The following is an 18,830-nucleotide window of genomic DNA, read 5'->3' on the forward strand; positions in this document are numbered from 1 at the left end:
GTGTGTGTGTGTGTGTGTGTGTGTGTACCACATTGTGGTCGTTCTTTTCCCTGCAGTGCCTCTCATCTAACATTAATGACTCCACACAAGCAAACTATCCATCAGCTCACTTCTCAGCTTCTACTCCTGCGGGTCTGCTTGACATCAAGTAGTGTTGATTTACCATCTGAATCAGTGGTTTGCAAACTTTTAGCACCGAGCACCACCTGAAAAATACACTCAAAAACAGATGACCAACTAAAAATACACTAGCGTAGTAGGTCAAAGTGTTCATCAAAAAATGAGCATATTTAATAACATATAGCAGTTAGTCACGGCTATTTGATTGGACAAGAGTCATTCCATGAGTGATGATATACTGTACAGCACTGGCAATTTTACATATCGAGCCACCGTACAGCTGTTCTAAACAGTTAATTTGGCCGACATCAGTGGTCTGTGGTAGTCTAACGTCACTGTGAACTTTTCAAAACTTTGCGTCGCGAAGATGGACACATATCCAGAAATAACATTTGATTTAGTAATATCATAATTAATATAGTAATGTAATAAATAATATAGTAATTTGATGAAGTAAAGTTTTTAACATTTAACTCATTCACTGCCACTGACAGCCATAAGTCGAAAATCCATTTTAACTGGGAAGTTAGTGAATGAGTTAACAGCTCATATTGATGAACTGGAATTGACCTCCTTGATACCAATATCGTTTTTCCGACTAGTCCTAAGGAATTTTGAATTGTTGGAATTTTAATTCAAGATATCTGTAATGTAATTGTTACCAGTGGTAATGATTGCTAGAGATATCTGTAATCTATAATTCAGTTGCTGATATTAGCTAGTAAATTCTGGATATCCAAGACTGAAGTGTAGATGTCTGTAAATCCAGATTGAGATATTGTCATTTTGACGTTGTACATATCTGTAACGAGAAACCCCAAACACATGAATTGGTAAAATAAAAGTTATTTGGCCTACAGGCCAAATGGCACTGCATATATATCTCTAAAGGGGGAAGTCAACCCCAAAATGTTCTGTGCAGGCCCACTAGTCGAAACATGGCATTGTCATTAATATTGCATTTCTGAAATATGAGTTAAGCAGCAAAATCCACTTGTTTTTAGCCATCTCGGTCGGGGTGGCCATTTTGTCACTTTCTGTCGACTGAAAATGACATCACAGTGGCTCAGTGCTCAGGTAACGACCAATCACAGTTCACCTGTTTTCTGAAGCTGAGCATGATTGGTCGTTACCTGAGCCCTGAGCAACCACGATGTCATTTTCAGTTGACAGAAGTGACAAAATGGCCGAACCTGAGATGGCTAAGAACAGGTGGATTTTGCTGCTTGACTCATATTCCACAAACGCAATATTCATCAGAAAGCCGTGTTTAGACTAGTGAAGGCACATAGAACGTATTATTGCAAATAATTTTGGGGTGCTGACTTCCACTTTAATGACAACTGTGCACAAGAAGAATGTAGGTGCGGCTCTCTGCAATGTTCTTTTTGACTCGGCAAAAGTGAATTACAAATATCTGCATCAAATATCCTGTCCAGCTATTAAAAAGGCTTGCCGTAATGGGCTCGTCATAAGCAGCTAACGCCGCCGCTGTTCGTTGTGCTATTAGCATTGGCGGATCCGAATGACTGATAACATAAACAAATCAATGATAAATTGTTGTCGCTTATTGCTGTTCACAACTAAATGGCACTTTTGGAATTGCTCTATAAAAACTTGGTGCATGCGACCGAAACACAGCCTTGATGATACACATCACAACCTCGAGCATGATATTGCTTTTTTTTTGTGAGACGGTAACATTAAGCAGTTTACCTTTGGCAGTTTGCTTAAAACACAGTACCAATAAAAATATGTTAATACCAATATGAAGTACCATATTTGACAATGTGGTGCCAAAACACTTTTGCATGTGTGTGTGTGTGCCATTAATAAAGGCCCCACTCCGTACATTGTCCTTCACCGAAGTTTAATGGCCTCCAAGAGTAAAACATTTATCACAAATATTGGCAGGCAAGAACTCAGAGGCAGTCCACGCATTGTGAATAATTTACACTTAATACAAAATTGACACCCCTCATACTAGCTCCTCGTTGCATTCTCAACGCATGCAACACATTCACGGCTCCTTCACATAATGTCCCTGATTTGATCGAGGATGATGCCGTTTGATGGTCCCCTTAAGGTATTTCTTTCTTTACAGTAAAATGTCTCTTTTTGGAGAATGTACAAAGAAGTATTAGGGCCACAGCGAAAGAAAAAGTACAAGGGCAAAGTCACCGAAATTACGAGGAGAAAACTTATGATGTGAGAATAAAAATGTAATATTTGGAGGGAAAACTCAGTTTTATATTACAAGAATGAAGTCAAACTCTGAGAAAAACAATTTCAGCAAAATTAAGTGGAAACATGGGAAAAATATCATTTTAAAAAGAATATCGAAAACCATGATCGTAATGAAAAATACATTATGACAAAGTGTGAAATAATAAGACGTAATTCGCTGAAAAACTCCCCCCAAAAATTTTGTAAACATGATTTTAACATCATTTTAAAAGAATCAAACTACATACTATGAAAAATTGCAATACGTTTTTTTTTATTCAATATGCAATAAGTCTTTATGCGTATATCATTATTCTTTTACCATTATGACTTTTTTTCGTTGTCAATATTATGACTATTCTTAAAGTGGAAGTCAACCCCACCAAAATTCTTTGCAATAACATCTCCTACGCGCCTTCACTAGTCTAAACATGGCATTTTGTTTAACATTGCGTTTGTGGAATATGAGTTAAGCAGCAAAATTCACCTGTTTTTAGCCATCTCAGGCGGCGGCCATTTTGTCACTTTTGTCAACTGAAAATGACATCACAGCTGCTCAGGTAACAACTAATCAAAGCTCACCTGTTTTCTAAAGCTGAGCCGTGATTGGTTTTGACTTGAGCCCTGAGCAACTGTCATGTCATTTTCAGTCGACAGAAAGTGGCAAACTGGCCGCACCTTGAGATGGACAAAAAAAACGGGTGGATTTTACCGCTTAACTCATATTCCACAAACGCAATGTTAAACAAAATGCCATGTTTAGACTAGTGAAGGCGCATAGAAAATATTCTTGTAAAAAATATTTCGGGGTTGACTTGCTTTAAATCCGACTGTTCACATTACTCCATTTTTTAATGATAATCCATCTTTTTTCTTCTATTAGGATATTATTTTAACAATATAATAAGATTTAGTCTGAACAGAACTTTATATTTCCATAATATCATGACTCTTTACGGTAAATTTGTATTCTCATATCATGACTATTATAATATTATTTTAACATTACTGTATTATTTTATCGTAATATGATTCTTTTAATATGGTGATTCATTTTCCCATGTACGTTATTTTAAACATGACCCTTTGCTTTGTAATATGACTTCTTTATTCTTTTAACAATGACTTTCTTTTCTTGTTATATTCCGACTATTTTCTAGTCTTGTAACATTTTGTCTTTTTCAGTGTGGCCCTAACACCACATTGCAGTGTTAACGACACAAAGCGATACATGATGCACAGCATTTGGGGAAGGAATGATCCTTAACACCAGTTTTGGTTGACAAATCAAGCAACATTTACATACAACAGTCCGGGAAACATGTCTGGTAACATTCTCAGTTTCACTATAATAATTCTTACAGGGACACGGGCATATGTGGAAAGTGGGAAAAATACTGTATTGCATGCTGGGTGCTTCTGATGAGAACCATTTGACTCCTTAGTTGTAATCACTGAAGAGCCTGTTTTCACTCTGAGAAAAAAAATGTTTTTTTTTTTTTTCTTTAAGGATGATTGGACAACTTGAGTTCCACTCAATCACCTAATAGTGAAATAATGCGTGCCATCATTATTTCTACATTGGAGTTGACCGTATTTGGTCCCAGGGAGGCATGTGCCAAATTTGGGAGCAATACTGTAACAAAAACAACAGGGTTCTTGCTCTGGCATGTAATAACCATTAAAAGCTTGACCATTTGAACACGTACTTAATAATCTAAACTTCAACCTTTTTTTTTGATCACATCTCACACAAAATCAAATCCGTGTCAGTCAAGCCTGAAAGCTCGATGCTCACTTTTTTAAAAGTCACACCTATTACAGTTGCGAAAAGGAACATGTACCAAATGATAAGAAAGATATTGTACAAAATCAATAGGGTTCTTCCCCTGAATAAAAAAAAAAATGATATTAACAAATGAGAGCCCTAAAAGGGAGTACCGGTACAGTATTTACTTTACCTCCTAAGCTACCTCATACAAGGATAGAATATCACTCAAAATCAAAATAACATAGCGAAAATTGCACCTATTTGATCTTGCACAATACAAACCTACGGCTCTGACGTCACTATCTCAAACATTTTGGATTGGATAACGGTACAAAATCTACAGGGTTTTTGTCTTCTTGTGGTCAGCAAGAAGAGACCCAGCAATTGGGTTGAAACTGGAGTGCAATCCACAATCACAGATTCAGCACCTGCTAAATGATTGTTGGCCCTTTTTGGAATGGCAAAACTTAAATATTACACATGTAATGTACATGTATGACACACGCAGATACACACATTGCATGACAAAACGACACAAAGGAGTTTGAGAGTTTGTTCACATGGACAGTGAAGTGGCGAAACACTTTTAGGCCTGAGTGAGGAGCCCTGGCGCTTCTGCTTTAGGGCAACAGTGGATCGAAATGTGCTAAAAAATGTTCATTGGTCCAGGAGAAATCACGCACACACAAAAACATACACTGACATACAATGGATGGAAAAAGGCGACACACCACTGTCATTTTTTTTTTTTAAATGAGACAAAGATAAATCCTTGTAAAAAAAAATTTCACTGGTGATGTGACTTAGAAGGCTGGATATAAAGCCTACTAGAACATCTGAACTTTATTGGGGGTTCATCAGAAACACTGAATTGTGGCAGATGTGTGCTGACTCCCATTCAACATGATGTGATTGGTTAATTCTGAACAAAGACACATCTCCAGGTTATCTCCGTTGTATATTTCCCCCTCTTGAAAAGATTTCATTTTCCTGAGGTGTACAGGTTACGTGAATTTATCTGGGTCTCATTTTTGAGATCAGGAAGTACTGCGATTTGAACACAAGTGTGTCGCCTTACATCCACTGTGCATCGAGTTTTGTTGTTGCCGAGAAAGTGAGGAGTGTGTGCTTCCTTTAGCTACCACAGGTGTGTCTCTCTGATCTCAGAGATGATGTGGTTGGCCTTCTTAAGCGCCTGAGAGAAAGACAAGAGAGAGTTCAATAAATCCCTTTCAGCCAAACAGGGGGAGAAAAAAAAACCCCAAGTCTGCTACATTTACCTGCAGCATTTGAGCGACCTCAGTCCTCTGCTGCGCTGTGTCCTGAGACTCAATGAGCAGATCCTGGAGAAGCGTCTGCTTATACAGCTGACCCACCAGTTCGCTCTGCAGATGCTCCTTGACAAAGTTCACCAGGAAGTGCATGACGGTCTTGGGCACGCTGCGCACGCAGACACGCTAAAAGTTAAGACGGTTTGCAAGGCAAGGCGGGGAAGCCCAACATTGGCCCGGATGGTCTGACCTGTCCTGGATGGTCTTGCGGACGATGAGGAAGTAAGACTTGATGAGGCGCTGGATGACCTCACAGTCCCTCTGCTCCTTCGAACTTAGCTTGCGGGACACGGGAACGGCCTTGGAGAGACGACAAAGTCAAAAACACAAAACACACAGTGGTACCTTGGCACTTGGTTGTTGTTGTTTTGGTTTTTTCATTTGCTTTGTGTTGACTCTCAAGTCAACTTCAGCCATTCCGCCACTAGATGGCGGAAGACAACTGCCATAAGTTGTGAATGTGAAAGTACAGCTAACTGTTGAGTTTGGTGTTGGAATTTTCCTAAAGTAAATTCCTGAAATAAAATTGTTTGAGATGCAGATTGGAGCTCATTCCACAATTTTGGGGAAGCAACTGAGAACACGCAGCCTCTAAATTTTCTCTTTGTTTTTGTGACAACTAGCAAACTATTCTCTGTTGACCTGCGGGACCACAATGGAGTGAGGGACAGGAGCAGATATTGTTGGGTGAGACCACGGAGGCAAAGGAAGCATAGATTGTAGTAGTTATCCCCAACCGGCAGGGGGCGTCATTAATTGCGTTCAAAGGACTGCAATCAGAATCACTACAGATAATAAACAGAAAAGCGATCATATTTTATTTGAAATAATTGGATTGTTGTTTTAAAGCGAGGCATTGTTGTAATCATAACATTCAAAGTTCGATAAGAATAGGACGTATAGGTCCACTCATCAAAAGACGCGTAAGGTGACTGCTGAGTGAAATGTTTGTCATCACTCACTGTGTCAAGAAGGTTAATGGGCTGCCCTTTGCCGGGGCTGCCAAAGCCTGCAGCTGGGGCTTTCTCCTCTGCGACCTTGTCATTCTTCCAGCGCTTAGTTCCATCCAGGCCCTCTGCCTATTGGCCACAGAAAGTCAGGCGGAAGTCTCTCGCGAACATGAGATGATTCAATCAACTACCTGCTGACTGTTGACGGACGCCGAGACCTGCGCCGCATCCGTGAAGTCCGGATGCTTTGTGTTGATGTAGGCGAGCTCGATTGCTACTAAATTATGCACCTGGAAAAAGAGCAGAAGCGGAAGTGATTTAAAAGACGAGTGTTCATTTTGAATGCAACTTCGAAGGAGGATTACCATTTCATTGGCAATCGGCAGACGCTTTCTCAGTAATCCGGTCACTACTTCCACAATGGAATCATGCAGTTTGGGGAATCTCAGAAGCTCCTGGCAAGCATCAGAAACAAACAAAATTGACATACCACAAAACGCATGCCTTCACTCGCTTCTCTTGTTGGTCAGCTGCTGGTGCAAGTTGTACAAATGCAACAAATGCATCCTTTGTTACGCACTGTACAGTATACGATCAGTCTTGCAGGATATATAAACAGCTAATTGCACTTTAATGAGGAAGTCAACCCAAACATCATTTTTTTTCAAGAATATGTTCCATGCTAGTTGAAACAGGGCATTAGGCTGATAAATATTGCCTTTGTGGAATAAGAATTAATCCACCTATTTTCAGCCATCTCTGGGGGCGGCCATTTTGTCACTTCTGTCTGACAATGACATCGCAGTTGCTCAGGGCTCAGGTAACGACCAATCGCAGCTCACCTGTTTTCTGAAGCTGAGCCGTGATGGGTCGTTATCTGAGCACTGAGCATCTGTGATGTCATTTTCAGTCGACAGAAGTGACAAAATGGCCGCTACCTGAGATGGCTGGATTTTGCCGCTTTAATCATATTCCACACACAATATTAATCAGAATGCCGTGTTTCAACTAGTGGGCCTGCATAGAACATATGCTTGAAAAAAATATGTTTGGGTTGACTTCCGCCTTAAAAAGATGTTATGGGCAAATTATCCAACAATTATCCCTGTTGCTTTTACAAGGCTGAATCATTCATTGGGAGTAATGTTGTTCATTAGCCTTCTGCTTGCAGTTATGTCATCAATACGGGTCAACCCAGGATATTTTAGAGTTGGAAAATTTGAATGAGAATTAATTGGAATAAACCAGGATTACAAAGAAGAACAAAAATAATTAGCATCCGATGGAAATTTAACAAAAACTTTCTGGTTGCGGTTGGACAGATTTTACTGTAATAGTACACGTCCCTGCGCTCTCCTTGCAAGAAAAAAAAACAACAACATTGTGTCGAGTGTCTTCTCTCCTCATTGTGTGCGTTGTTTACTAATGTCTCGCTTGGCGTGAACCTGACAACTATCAAAGTGGTAGGAGAGTGGCGACATATTATTAATGATCAAAATAACGATTAGATATAGGATCGCAGAGTCAAAGCATCCTTATAGTACCTGCGTGCTAAAAGATGAGCAGTGCTGGATGATCCTCTGCAGCTCTTCGTGGACCAGCTCCACGCAGCGCAGACTGGGCTCCTCCAGACGCTTGATTTGACGCTTGACCAGCAACTCAAAGGACACCTCCGGGACAAAAAGTGCAGGGCGTGGACCCTGTCGCGCAAACACATAGCTTATTATTAAGCCCCTGTTACCGTGAACAGAGTACAAACGTTAGAGGCAACGTACGGTAGCATTGCGGATGGCAGTGAGGATATCGAGTTCTGTCAGTCCTCCGAGAGGGTCGATGGACTGCAGAGTGCGGCCGAAGGTTTCGTGGAAGATGTAACAGATACGGGCTCCGCCACAGCTGCAAGGGAGATGCGTTCGGCTGTGATGTTGCTTGTCAGGGATGTTTTACCACACTTAAATTAAGCCCATTTTCACCGTGAGCTCTGAACTGATGCTTTTTTTTTTTTGTATTAGCATCGTGTAAGAGTACGAAGATAACTGCTCAGTCTATATTGGTCCCCTCGTATTTTATTGAGCTCATAGGCATTTGTAGGGCTTCTCCATTATGAACAAAATATTGATCACGATTATTTCGGTAATAATTGAAATCGCGATTATTTAAACAATCATTTGTTTTTTGGTACAAAAAAAGAAAATGTTTAAATGTAAAAAATATAAAGACAAATACATTTTCTTTGAAACACTTATGATCATGTAAGTTACTTTTGGACCAAACACAATTTCTAAAATCAGTTCTTATAAAATAAAGGTGCAAATGTATAAATTCAACTATGATTTCCTTGTGTATACAAACATAGTGTGTTGGATATAAATGCATATTATTAATAATAGGGTTTTTTTACGATTATGCCAATTTTGTAATCGTGGAGTGTAGTCATCGTAATTGTAATTGAATTTCGACTAATTGCACAGCCCTAGGCATTCATTTTGTTGGACTAATGTACAAAATACCTACCCCCTATTGAAAATTACATAAATAACGTGCATGATTTAGTTGGCCTACCACTACATTCGCATTGCTGTTTGCTCATCGCATATTTACATGAATTTGATTGTGCTAAGAGAGAACTTTTGCTGACACGTGAGATTATTAAAAACGCTGACACCATCTTATAAGTGACTTATCACACTCACAGCTCCGAGGTTTGAATATAGCGCGCCGTTCCTTCGATGGTGTTGCAGTAATCACTTGCGAACTTGGTCACAATCTGCAGCAGAGTGGCGCTGTGGTCCTCCACCGGCTGGCCGTAGCTGTTGAGGCGCGATTGGTACTGGGCGCTGAGCACCGTCACGCGGGTCTTGAGATCCGGCAGGCAGTCTCGGATGTGGTGCATGAGCAGCCTGCTGAGCGTCTTGGCCAGGAAGCGGGAGCCGGCGCGGGAGGCCAGCGACGGGTAATGGCGCTGCAAGAAGGCCTGCTCGTCCTTCATGCTGTCCCCCAGGCTCTTCTGCGTGTTGATGTCGTGCTGGCTCCTACGGGCGTCAAATCGTGAATTAATGGATGATCAGCAAGAACTTGGGGAAAACTGGTCTCATCGCTACCGCCAACCTGTTAACCACCCCGATGATACCGAGCCGGACTGGAATGACTCGACCGAGAAGCACCTCGAGAGCGTCTGTCCCTGCATCCATCAAATCCAGTTTGCTGACTACGAGCAGCGTCCGTCGACCTGGTGGACACAAGGAACACAATGTGAGGCAATGATTTCCAACCGCTGTGCACACAGTCCATTTTCACCGAATTGGTGTGAAATCAATCTATCCAAGTGACACATAGTGACAGGCAGAACAATTAAATACTCTTCCACTAGATAGCAGAATATACAATTCACCAATGTAACATGTTGCCATTCATACAACTGCGAGACTCTTTTCACCTAGTGCTGTTATTGTACCTTTTCTGAATATTCATTTCTTCAAATTTCTGATTGGAGGGAATGGCAAACTTCACTGACTACTTCAGCTAAAGCGCCACAGCAGAAACAATTGTGCTAACAATGAAATGACAAGACCAGTGGGTGTCATCACCTAAAGTGGCTCGCGTCCTACTTTTCAGCATGTTACATAACAAAATAACCAATGTAGAAGTAAAGGATGTTGAGCAGCTGCTGTGTTTCAAATATCTCACCATCTGGATCGACCTCACGAGCCAATTTCAGAGCGTCCGAGGTGGCCAAGTCGGAGTTGGCGGCGGACACGGAGAGGATGAGGGAGTTGGGATTGGAGATGAAGGACAAGATCATCTCCTGCACTTGGGACTCGATGTCCTCGGGCTGGTCCCCGACGGGGACCTGCGGCCACAGTGAGTTAATCAAGTACGCTTGGTTATGGATGTGAATGTATGAACGCGTGACTTTACCTTCGTGATGCCAGGCAAGTCAACAAGGGTCAGATTGAGGACTTTGGGGGAGAAAATCTTCAAATGTATGGGCTCCGGAGTGATACCCTGGTGGACGTGGAAGTAAGCATAAAATTAACAATCAAGATACAGTATATGAAGCTAATAAAGCCACCAGCACAGACTTGTTACATCAGTGACAATCAACCAAAAAAATTTGAAGCTCCTTAGAAAGCTGACTGTTAAAAAAAAAAAAAAACATTCAAATGTACATACAAACCCATGATAACCACTTAACCTCTTTAGTGGAGATTAAAAACGTATTGCACATCATGACCGAGCTTCCTCCTTACCTTGTTGTTGCCTGAAGAGCGTTCAGTCTCTGCCTCGATTTCCTGACGAATTTCACCAAAATCTGTGAAAACCTTTTTAAAAAAATACATATAGAATGAGGAAGAGCTCAAAAGTCACACACAGAGAACAGCAGCAGGGAGCAAACCTGATTCTTGCAGTGCAGGAATGTGCCCCATTCTTCAGCTTTGACACCTTATCAGACAAATGGAATTGAGTCATTTGGAGTCAAGAAAAAAAAAGGGAAAACATGCACATTCACTGGCAACAAGAACATTAGCTACACCTGCGTGACTTCATGAGATCCAATACAAAAGCTCTATCAAAAGTCTGTTTTTACAAAGAATAACAGAATTGACAATGTTTGATATTGTGCTTGTAGTGGTTTACAAATGTACAACCTACCACACTACTGGCATAAAAAAATTTTGATTTTTTTTTTTTTAGCAGCATGATGGGGAAAATAATATACAGCTCTTGTATTTAATCTCAGTGTCGCAGTGGATTGTGCAGGAGTGCCGGATATACAAGTGCATCTCAATACATTAAAACATCCATTTATCTCAGTATTTAAATTCAAAAAGTGAAAGTCATTATATTGATTCGATAAAAAAATGTCAACCCATTTTTTTTTTTTCAAGAATATGTTCCCAGAAGGCCTACTAGTTGAAACAATGCATTCTGATTAACATTGCGTTTGTGGAATATGAGTTAAACAGCAAAATCCACCTGTTTTTAGCCATCTCAGGGGGCGGCCATTTTGTCACTTCTGTCGACTGAAAATGACATCACAGATGCTAAGGCCTCAGATAACGACCAATCGCGGCTCAGCTTCAGAAAACAGGTGAGCCGTGATTGGTCGTTACCTGAGCCCCGAAGGTCTGTGAATATTTATCAAATAAGTGCTAAATGGATGTGACATAATGGCTAAACCCGGGTGGATTTTGTTATATTCCATAAACGCAATATCAATCAGAATGTCCGGTTTCAACTAGTGGGCCTGCATAGAACATATTCTGGAAAAAAAAACAAAAAACGTTAGGGATGACTTCCCCTTTAAACACAGGAAAATACTTTTCAGATCAATTCCTACCTCATTTGGATATTAAAAAATAATTGATTCTTATGCAATACCTGTATTCAAATACTGGACTCTATATATAAACAATTAATTCAATGTAGTGAAATTATATAAATTGAACATCGCTTTTTCAGTTGAGCTACTCAAAGAAATGATGTCTTCCAGGATATTCTAAGGAACTGAGATGCATCTGTCCAATGTACTGTTATACCAAACGCAATAGAGACAGAAGTGAGGAAGAATACATGCACAGAGGAATTTGAAGAGACCTGAGTAGCTGTTTTGTGCAGTTTGTTTAACTTCATTTCCTGGAAAGTATTACAAAAAAAGAAGGGGGGAAAAAGAGCGTGTGTTAGTACAGAAGGAAGAAGGCTTTAAAAGAAATACGGTGAGCAACTATGGCGTGACAAGATAAAAATGACGGTACTCCAAGAAGCAGGAAAAATATACAACAGGCATCACAGATTGAACATTTGCCAAACGTAATTGTGAACATGCTCTTAATTCATCAGCTTTATGATTACTACGCTATAGACCATTTTCAGTCTTCAGCCGCTCCTCCGGAGGTGCGACGTTGACAAGCTGCAGCACCAGCGGTCGTCTGGTGACGATCCCCGAGCCTCGGGGTAGGAAATCACGTCCAACCAGGCTCTCCAGCACCGAGCTCTTCCCGCTACTCTGTTAGGAGACAAGTTGACATACCACAGTGACACCTACACTAGCACCACCCATTGAGTCATTACTTCACACACTAGTAATGACACACTCACCAACCGACTGAGCTGTATGAAAAATTCTGCTTTCACCCTGTTCACGCCAGAAAGTTGCCAAACAAACTCACAAAAAAAGATTTTATCCACATCCCGACCAAAATTTGATGTCTTTCCTGGCCTCTTTTCTGATTTTTCGTAATCAGTGTTTTTTGGATAAGCACTTTTAGAAAAGTATCATTCGCAGACTAAAAAAAGGAATAGTGAAGAGAACAATATACATTTAACACTATGTTTATTATTGTGGGTGTAGTCAGTAAAGGAAAAGCACAGCAAACCACTGTCAGATGTTTGTAATATTGTAAACTGCAGTCACAATTAGCAGCCTGCTAAATTATATTACGAATTAATCATAAAAATCTCAGCTCTGGCCTTCCTGTGTGGAGTTTGCATGTTCCCCTCAGCCTTGCCTTTTGCCCAAAGTCAACTGGGATAGGTACAAGCTCACCTGCGTCAAGTATTTTCATCAGATCAATTTCTTGAGTAATGCAGCATGAATGTGGACTAGAATAAACATACTGCCTGTGATCTCACACGCCCTGAATGGAAGGTGTACAGCTGGATGATGGCAATGTGTTAAAATGTTCATATTTATATTTGAATGTGACACCAAATTTTCCAAAAATTCTTCAGTTTACCTCCCCGTGGAAATTTAGCAGGATTTCCCACCCCTTTGTAAGCGCACCTTATAGTAAGTGTACATGAATAGCGAAGCATCTCACCTGAGATCCGACCACGACGATTTGAGGCAGATGAATGATCTCTGCGCCCACTGTGAGGAAAACCTCTTGCAAACGGTTGATGGTGGGAATCAAAGTCTCCATCCTATTTCCACTAGGAGAGTGGATCACTCACTGGGTTGGGGGTCAAGCTGGAGTCAGAAAGCAAGAAAAACGCGCATGAGTAAGCATGTTGAATCACAGTGCAGAGAAAGTGCAGGGAAGAATTGCATGGGACTAATAGGAGTGGTGCTGATGAGAGTGCTCAGCAGCCTTGCAGCACATCAGACCAAACGCACGGATATTTAACACCGCTACAATGTTTATATTTTCTACGACTGTGATATTTTCAACGGACTGTGTTACAATATACTTACACTGACCCAACGTCAATATGGCATCGTAATTAGACGATGTATGGCATCAGAATAAGGCCGACAGGGTGCCTATTAACATCAGCTAACGCTAGCTAGCTACTCCTGGAGTCAGGAAGTGACAGCTTGTGCTAGAATTGCGGTTAACCGCGGTCACAAAACTCGCACTGGTAGGTCTCGCACCTACCGCCGTACAACGTCAATATCCCGTTTCATCCGACGTGTTTATCCGTCATACTTCGTAGCAATAACATACAGAGGATCAATATATTCGTTTTGTCCCAAAGCGTCATCCAAGCAGTGATTCGGTTTACCACCTATGGGCGGCTCTCACGGTGCTCTTCGTCAATCCGATTGGTCGTTAAATACGAAATACAAGCTCAGACGGCGGCTGATTGGTTGGCGCGCCACCGAAGCCCCGCCTCTGAACGTGCATTTGTCGATCTCTGCATGAGTTTATCAGCTTTGTAAACACATCAAGAGGACACCGAAATAAGTTGTCACTTTTAATATCTGAATATAAACAGAATATTTACAATGCATATAATGGTCATTGGTTATCAACAAAGAGAAAATGTACTGCCTTGTCTCCGAACATCACACATCACCCAAACATTAAAATAAATATCCTCAAAGACAAATTGTGTTCCCTGGGAGCTGTAAAACATGAGACCCACAGCATGAATGATTCCTTTGTATTCAAATATTGTGTGATGAGGTCTCGTGACATTGCTGCAGTTTTAATGACACAGACCGACTCTCTTGCGGATACGTGCTTGTAACAAGAGATAAGCTATCCAAAGCTCACTCACACAGTGATGTTTAGGCACACGCTGTGCTTTCTGCATCACATTTAACGCATGTCCAAGCATTCACAGTAGGCAGCCTCCAGCACGGCTGTTCCTCAGTCCATGTACGACGTCGTGTCCATGTCGTCCACTTCCGGGTGAAGCAGTCTGCCGGCCAAGCGCTCGATGTCGTCCAGACTAAGTTGTCGGAGTGAACGTTCATAATCCTTCAGAAAGGGAAAAGAAATAGATTTGTCCCCCCCAAAAAAGTATTTTCGAATAGTCACAACAGAATAAATAAATGGTATGATTTCATGCTTATTATGACTATTAAAGGGACAAACTGTTTTTTGTTGGATTTTTCTTTGTATAAATATTGGTACCTTGACTTAGACACAGCACATTCTTAACTTGTGACTTAGACACAGCACATTAAAAGAACTTAAGTGCTAGCCATTTTAGAGCATTCTGACTAATCTTTCAAGGCTCACAGAATATTGTGTTTAATGCCTACGTAAAAACAGAAACTACCGAATGAAAGATTAAACTCTCTCTTTTCATCACACAAAAGTATGTTTCTATCTTATTTCATTTTTTTAGTAATCAGCAGTAGAAAACTGGCTGTTTCACCCAAGTCACTTATTTTGGAGCAAAAAAAAAAAAAATGCAGAACACAAGCTTTTTGTGAAAAGATATTTTATGTACAACAGCAACTTCTATGCTAATAATTTTTGGTTTTGTATACAAAGAAAATATGCTTTTGATGGCAAAATAATACCGGTATATTTACAAATATTCACCAGTGTAACAATTTTATTTTTGATAGACTTCACAAACTATTTGCAAATTATTTAGTAGTAGTATTTAGTAGTGTGCGTGTGCATCGTGCCATGCATGTGTGTTTTTGTGTGTGCCCGTGTCTGTACATTATGTAATCACTTCTACCCCTAAATGTAATTGTTCTGTCATCTTTTTTCTCTTTTGTGACACTCTTTGATAGATTTAGACTGTAGAGTGTGTGTTTGGATTGTAGATTCAACACAACAGTTTGATCAATCACAATCTGCTTCTAATCAAATTTCCAAAGGCCTGCCATGTTTACAAGCGTAAATCATTGAAATCCAGGAGTCTCAATATTGCTTGAGAAGTGTTTGTAAGTTCATTGTGCAAAAAGTAGCTAAGGGAATTAAAAGAACATGTGTTTCTATTGTGGGGAGAAATATTGGAATGATGCAAATGTACATTAGAAAACCTGTGAATCACTTTTTTTTTTTTTTTTAAACTTGTTCGCAAAACTATTTTGGAAAGTTGCGCAGAATGATTTAGAAGATGATTTATTTATTGCTATTTTGTTTTGTCTTGTGTTTGCATAAAATGTAAATAGGTAAATGCAGTTTCACATTGCCGTAAGGGGGAGAAAAGGCCAGGCTTGAATAAGCTTTAGCTTCTGCCTGTGCATTCTGTCATGGGACATATGATTGTAACTGTTATGTTGTGCATATATTATGGATTGTAATGATGACTGATGACAGATTAAACAATCTACTACTACTTCTACTACTACATTGTTTTGGTGCACTTCTCATCCAAAAGAGACTCTATGATGCCATCTGTTGGCCATAGTTACTGTTTTTATAAGGGATGGGAATTTTGACTAATTTGCCCGCCGACTAGTCTAAAATTTTACTTGCGACTAGTCGACTGGTCTATAAGCAGGAAAACTTGAAATTTAATACATAGTGAATTCAAAGTTTAAAATGCAAATGTTTTGTGTATTTACAGTGGGGGCTATTTTAGCAATTCTCTCTCTTGGTGCTCAGCTTGTTGACAGAGGCAGAGGCATGAGGAACAAGACGCGTGATTCTTAAAGCAGCGTTTAACCGACTGGTGAAATACTAAACGTTTAATAAATCGTAGACAGTTAAACGGTTAAACGACTAGTCGCGCACATCCCTAGTTTTTATGTTTGTTTTTTTTACTTTTCCATCTTAAAGATCATACCAGAGTTGGCCAAGACTTTCTCTGCCCATTCCCATTAATAAAAACATCGTTGGCGCTCCTCAGTAGGATTCCCGTTGACGCCACTTCATATCACCATCATAAATAGATACCTTAATCAGCTGTTCGTGGACTTTGGCAGCATCTGCAGGACTGAAGTGTTTTGCAAGGATAGTAGACACAGTCTGCCACACTCCTCCTTGTGTTGTGCTGCCGTTGCTGCTGCAGGTGGCCGTCCCTGAAGCGCCGGTCCTCTCTCCCGCTGGACGGATTACCAGGTTTAATTTAGCTTCTGGCCCAATGGAGTAGTCACTTAGTTTGTGTTCATCTAAAGGGACAAGTGATAGACACAATAATACACAATGAATTTTCCTTGTGGGTGAATAATTCACTATAGTCTAATTCTACAGTCGATGTAAAAAGTCAACACACCCCTGTTGTATTGTATGAATATGTAATTTCAACTGTTCCAGCTTGAATGCCCTGACATTGATTTTTGCGCTAATATGCATTTTAAACTGTTCATAATTCGCTCCACCTTGACTGAGGCCCAATTTCCAGCTGGAGAAAATCAGCCCCAAAGCATGATGCTGCCACCATCACACACGTGTTGTTTTTGAGCCAAACATAATTTTTACAATTATGGCCAAATAGACCAGAAAACATTTTCTCGCATGCGTTTGGGAGATTTTGAGTGTAATTTTGCAAAATTTTGAAAAAGCTTTGGAAAAACGTTTTGAATTTGGCTTTTTCTCATATTTCTATAGCACAAAAAAAATGGCATTTGAAAAGGGGTATGCAGACTTTTCCTTACCCAATGAATCTATCTACAATCGAGCAGATGCCAAGTTCATGGAGTAGGCACGAATGTTAAAAAAAAAAATGTACCTGCGAGCGCTTTGCCTTTATAAAGCAACCGCTGCTGATTGGCTGGGATGTTGAGACGTTCGGACACGAGCTCTTTCACTGTGGAAACTTTTTCATCTTTGGTCACCTGGAACATTATAACATTGTCAAACTACCACAGGCTGAGTATAAGTTAAGCAGTTGTGGGAAGTAAGGACAAATGCTTCCTTTTGTACTCAGTACTCAGACAGTCTTTTTTTAACCAGTATCTGTACTTCTAATAAAGTAGAGAGTCTGAGTACTTTTGGCGCCTCTGAAATTCAACTATATTCTCCGTTCCTTTCAACTTAACCCCATCTAGGCATTGCCAAAGAAAATCATTTTCTTCAATCTCATCCTGTCCTCTGAATCTTCTGCTGTTACTCCAGCTACCTACCTGAAAGTCTTATCTCATTAAAAAAAAAACTAGTCTTTGGTCTTTCTCTTTGCCCCCTTACTTGGCAACTCCATCCATTTTCAGCATCATTCCTACCGATGTATAGCCACTGTCCCTATGGTGTACATGGCCTCTAGCTTTGTCAATGAAATTTCCAGTCTTGACGCTCTGATGAGATCATTTCTGACCCTGTCCGTCCTCGTCACCTCCAAAGACAAACAGACACATATGTTCAACGCTGCTATCCGTCTTCTGGTCATTGTTACCATACAAGTTAAATACTGCAGCCATACCACTATAAGTTCAACCGAGACACGACAACACCACTCATACCTGGACCCGATTTTAATTCCATAATCACTGTATTGCTCCATTGCAATAGTTTACGTTAAACTCGACAAGCAGAAGAAAGGAGGAAGCTTCTATTTTACTTCCCTGCCTCACTCATTTATCATTATCATTATTAACAGAACCTGTTTAGCCAGACATGAAGTTAAATAAAACAAACAAAACAAATACGTTGCCGCGATGTAGGTGAGTGGTACAATGACCTAAGCAGTAACGTTAGTCTGCGTCTTTGTCGGGCTGTTGATAGCAACCCACGGTAAACTATCGATATTTTTGATTCGCCGCAGCTTCACTGGTGCGACATTGAATGCAAATAAGAAAAACAATCCCTACTAATCAAATGATCGTTCAAATTGTCAAAACGTATCTCAACATATGACATGAACCATGCCAAGCGGTTGGCGGCTACACCGGTCAGAGGCGTTAGCCGCCTGCGGCTTCACTTAGCTTAGCAAGTCAGCAGCAAGATACTTAGAAGCTTACGTGGACGCTGCATTCTTTTCCCTGAAGCGGCTTCACAGTAAGAATCATTTTGGATCGAACTATGATCAACTCAACAACAACTGCTTTGGAGATTAGGCGACAAAATCTCTCAGCTAGTTCAGCTAAGGAAGACAAGGGCTTCTTCTTCGTTAGCAGCCCATGTTCTGCAGCTGCTTTCGAGCGCCCTCGGCTGGCCGGGATGTGTTGCGTCTGCTGGGAGATGCCAGCAAGTCAGTGGTTCTCAAACCGGGGTCCCCAGAGCACCAAAGGTCCACGTACCGTAGTTTAGCGGTCCGCAAAATAATTACCAATAAATGATGTCCATTTTTTTAAGTGCATAC

General features: G+C 40.6%; 2 protein-coding genes across 4 annotated transcripts; both read right to left on the bottom strand.

The window, feature by feature from the left end:
* Positions 1–1,969: 1,969 nt before the first annotated feature.
* On the bottom strand, positions 1,970–13,899 carry LOC147147243 (dynamin-1-like protein). 3 transcript variants are annotated; one of them, XM_086031249.1, is made up of 18 exons: positions 13,778–13,899; positions 13,220–13,368; positions 12,264–12,405; positions 11,997–12,035; positions 10,795–10,841; positions 10,649–10,720; positions 10,317–10,403; positions 10,086–10,248; positions 9,507–9,627; positions 9,092–9,430; positions 8,174–8,294; positions 7,943–8,098; positions 6,764–6,853; positions 6,590–6,688; positions 6,411–6,527; positions 5,639–5,748; positions 5,398–5,557; positions 1,970–5,312 (listed from the first exon to the last, which is right to left on the bottom strand). In XM_086031249.1, exons 2-18 carry the CDS (start codon positions 13,319–13,321, stop codon positions 5,256–5,258), a joined length of 2,022 nt encoding a protein of 673 aa, XP_085887375.1. In that variant the 5' UTR covers positions 13,322–13,368; positions 13,778–13,899; the 3' UTR covers positions 1,970–5,255. The 3 variants fall into 3 exon arrangements, with proteins under 3 accessions (XP_085887375.1, XP_085887376.1, XP_085887377.1); XM_086031250.1 differs by having other exon boundaries at positions 13,594–13,899; XM_086031251.1 differs by lacking the exon at positions 11,997–12,035.
* Positions 13,900–14,083: 184 nt separating this feature from the next.
* On the bottom strand, positions 14,084–18,686 carry ubl4a (ubiquitin like 4A). The gene is made up of 4 exons (XM_086032087.1): positions 18,490–18,686; positions 17,265–17,370; positions 16,490–16,704; positions 14,084–14,605 (listed from the first exon to the last, which is right to left on the bottom strand). Exons 1-4 carry the CDS (start codon positions 18,535–18,537, stop codon positions 14,495–14,497), a joined length of 480 nt encoding a protein of 159 aa, XP_085888213.1. The 5' UTR covers positions 18,538–18,686; the 3' UTR covers positions 14,084–14,494.
* Between the last annotated feature and the right edge of the window lie 144 nt (positions 18,687–18,830).

This window comes from Filicampus tigris, chromosome 5 (genome assembly GCF_054856515.1).
Source record: "Filicampus tigris isolate MCC_2025a chromosome 5, RoL_Ftig_1.0, whole genome shotgun sequence".
NCBI classification, from domain to species: domain Eukaryota; kingdom Metazoa; phylum Chordata; class Actinopteri; order Syngnathiformes; family Syngnathidae; genus Filicampus; species Filicampus tigris.

What these genes read in the sequence shown, in the direction of transcription:
- LOC147147243 (XM_086031249.1), bottom strand. Translation starts at nt 13,321, where the DNA reads ATGGAGACTTTGATTCCCACCATCAACCGTTTGCAAGAGGTTTTCCTC. An exon ending in GCGGCTGAAGACTGAAAATG is followed by an intron (nt 12,036 to 12,263) that starts GTCTATAGCGTA and finishes AATACTTTCCAG; the next exon opens with GAAATGAAGTTAAACAAACT. An exon ending in GCTCATCTTTTAGCACGCAG is followed by an intron (nt 6,854 to 7,942) that starts GTACTATAAGGA and finishes GATGCTTGCCAG; the next exon opens with GAGCTTCTGAGATTCCCCAA.
- ubl4a (XM_086032087.1), bottom strand. Translation starts at nt 18,537, where the DNA reads ATGATTCTTACTGTGAAGCCGCTTCAGGGAAAAGAATGCAGCGTCCAC. An exon ending in GAAAAGAATGCAGCGTCCAC is followed by an intron (nt 17,371 to 18,489) that starts GTAAGCTTCTAA and finishes ATAATGTTCCAG; the next exon opens with GTGACCAAAGATGAAAAAGT. An exon ending in TCCACGAACAGCTGATTAAG is followed by an intron (nt 14,606 to 16,489) that starts GTATCTATTTAT and finishes CCCTTTCTGAAG; the next exon opens with GATTATGAACGTTCACTCCG.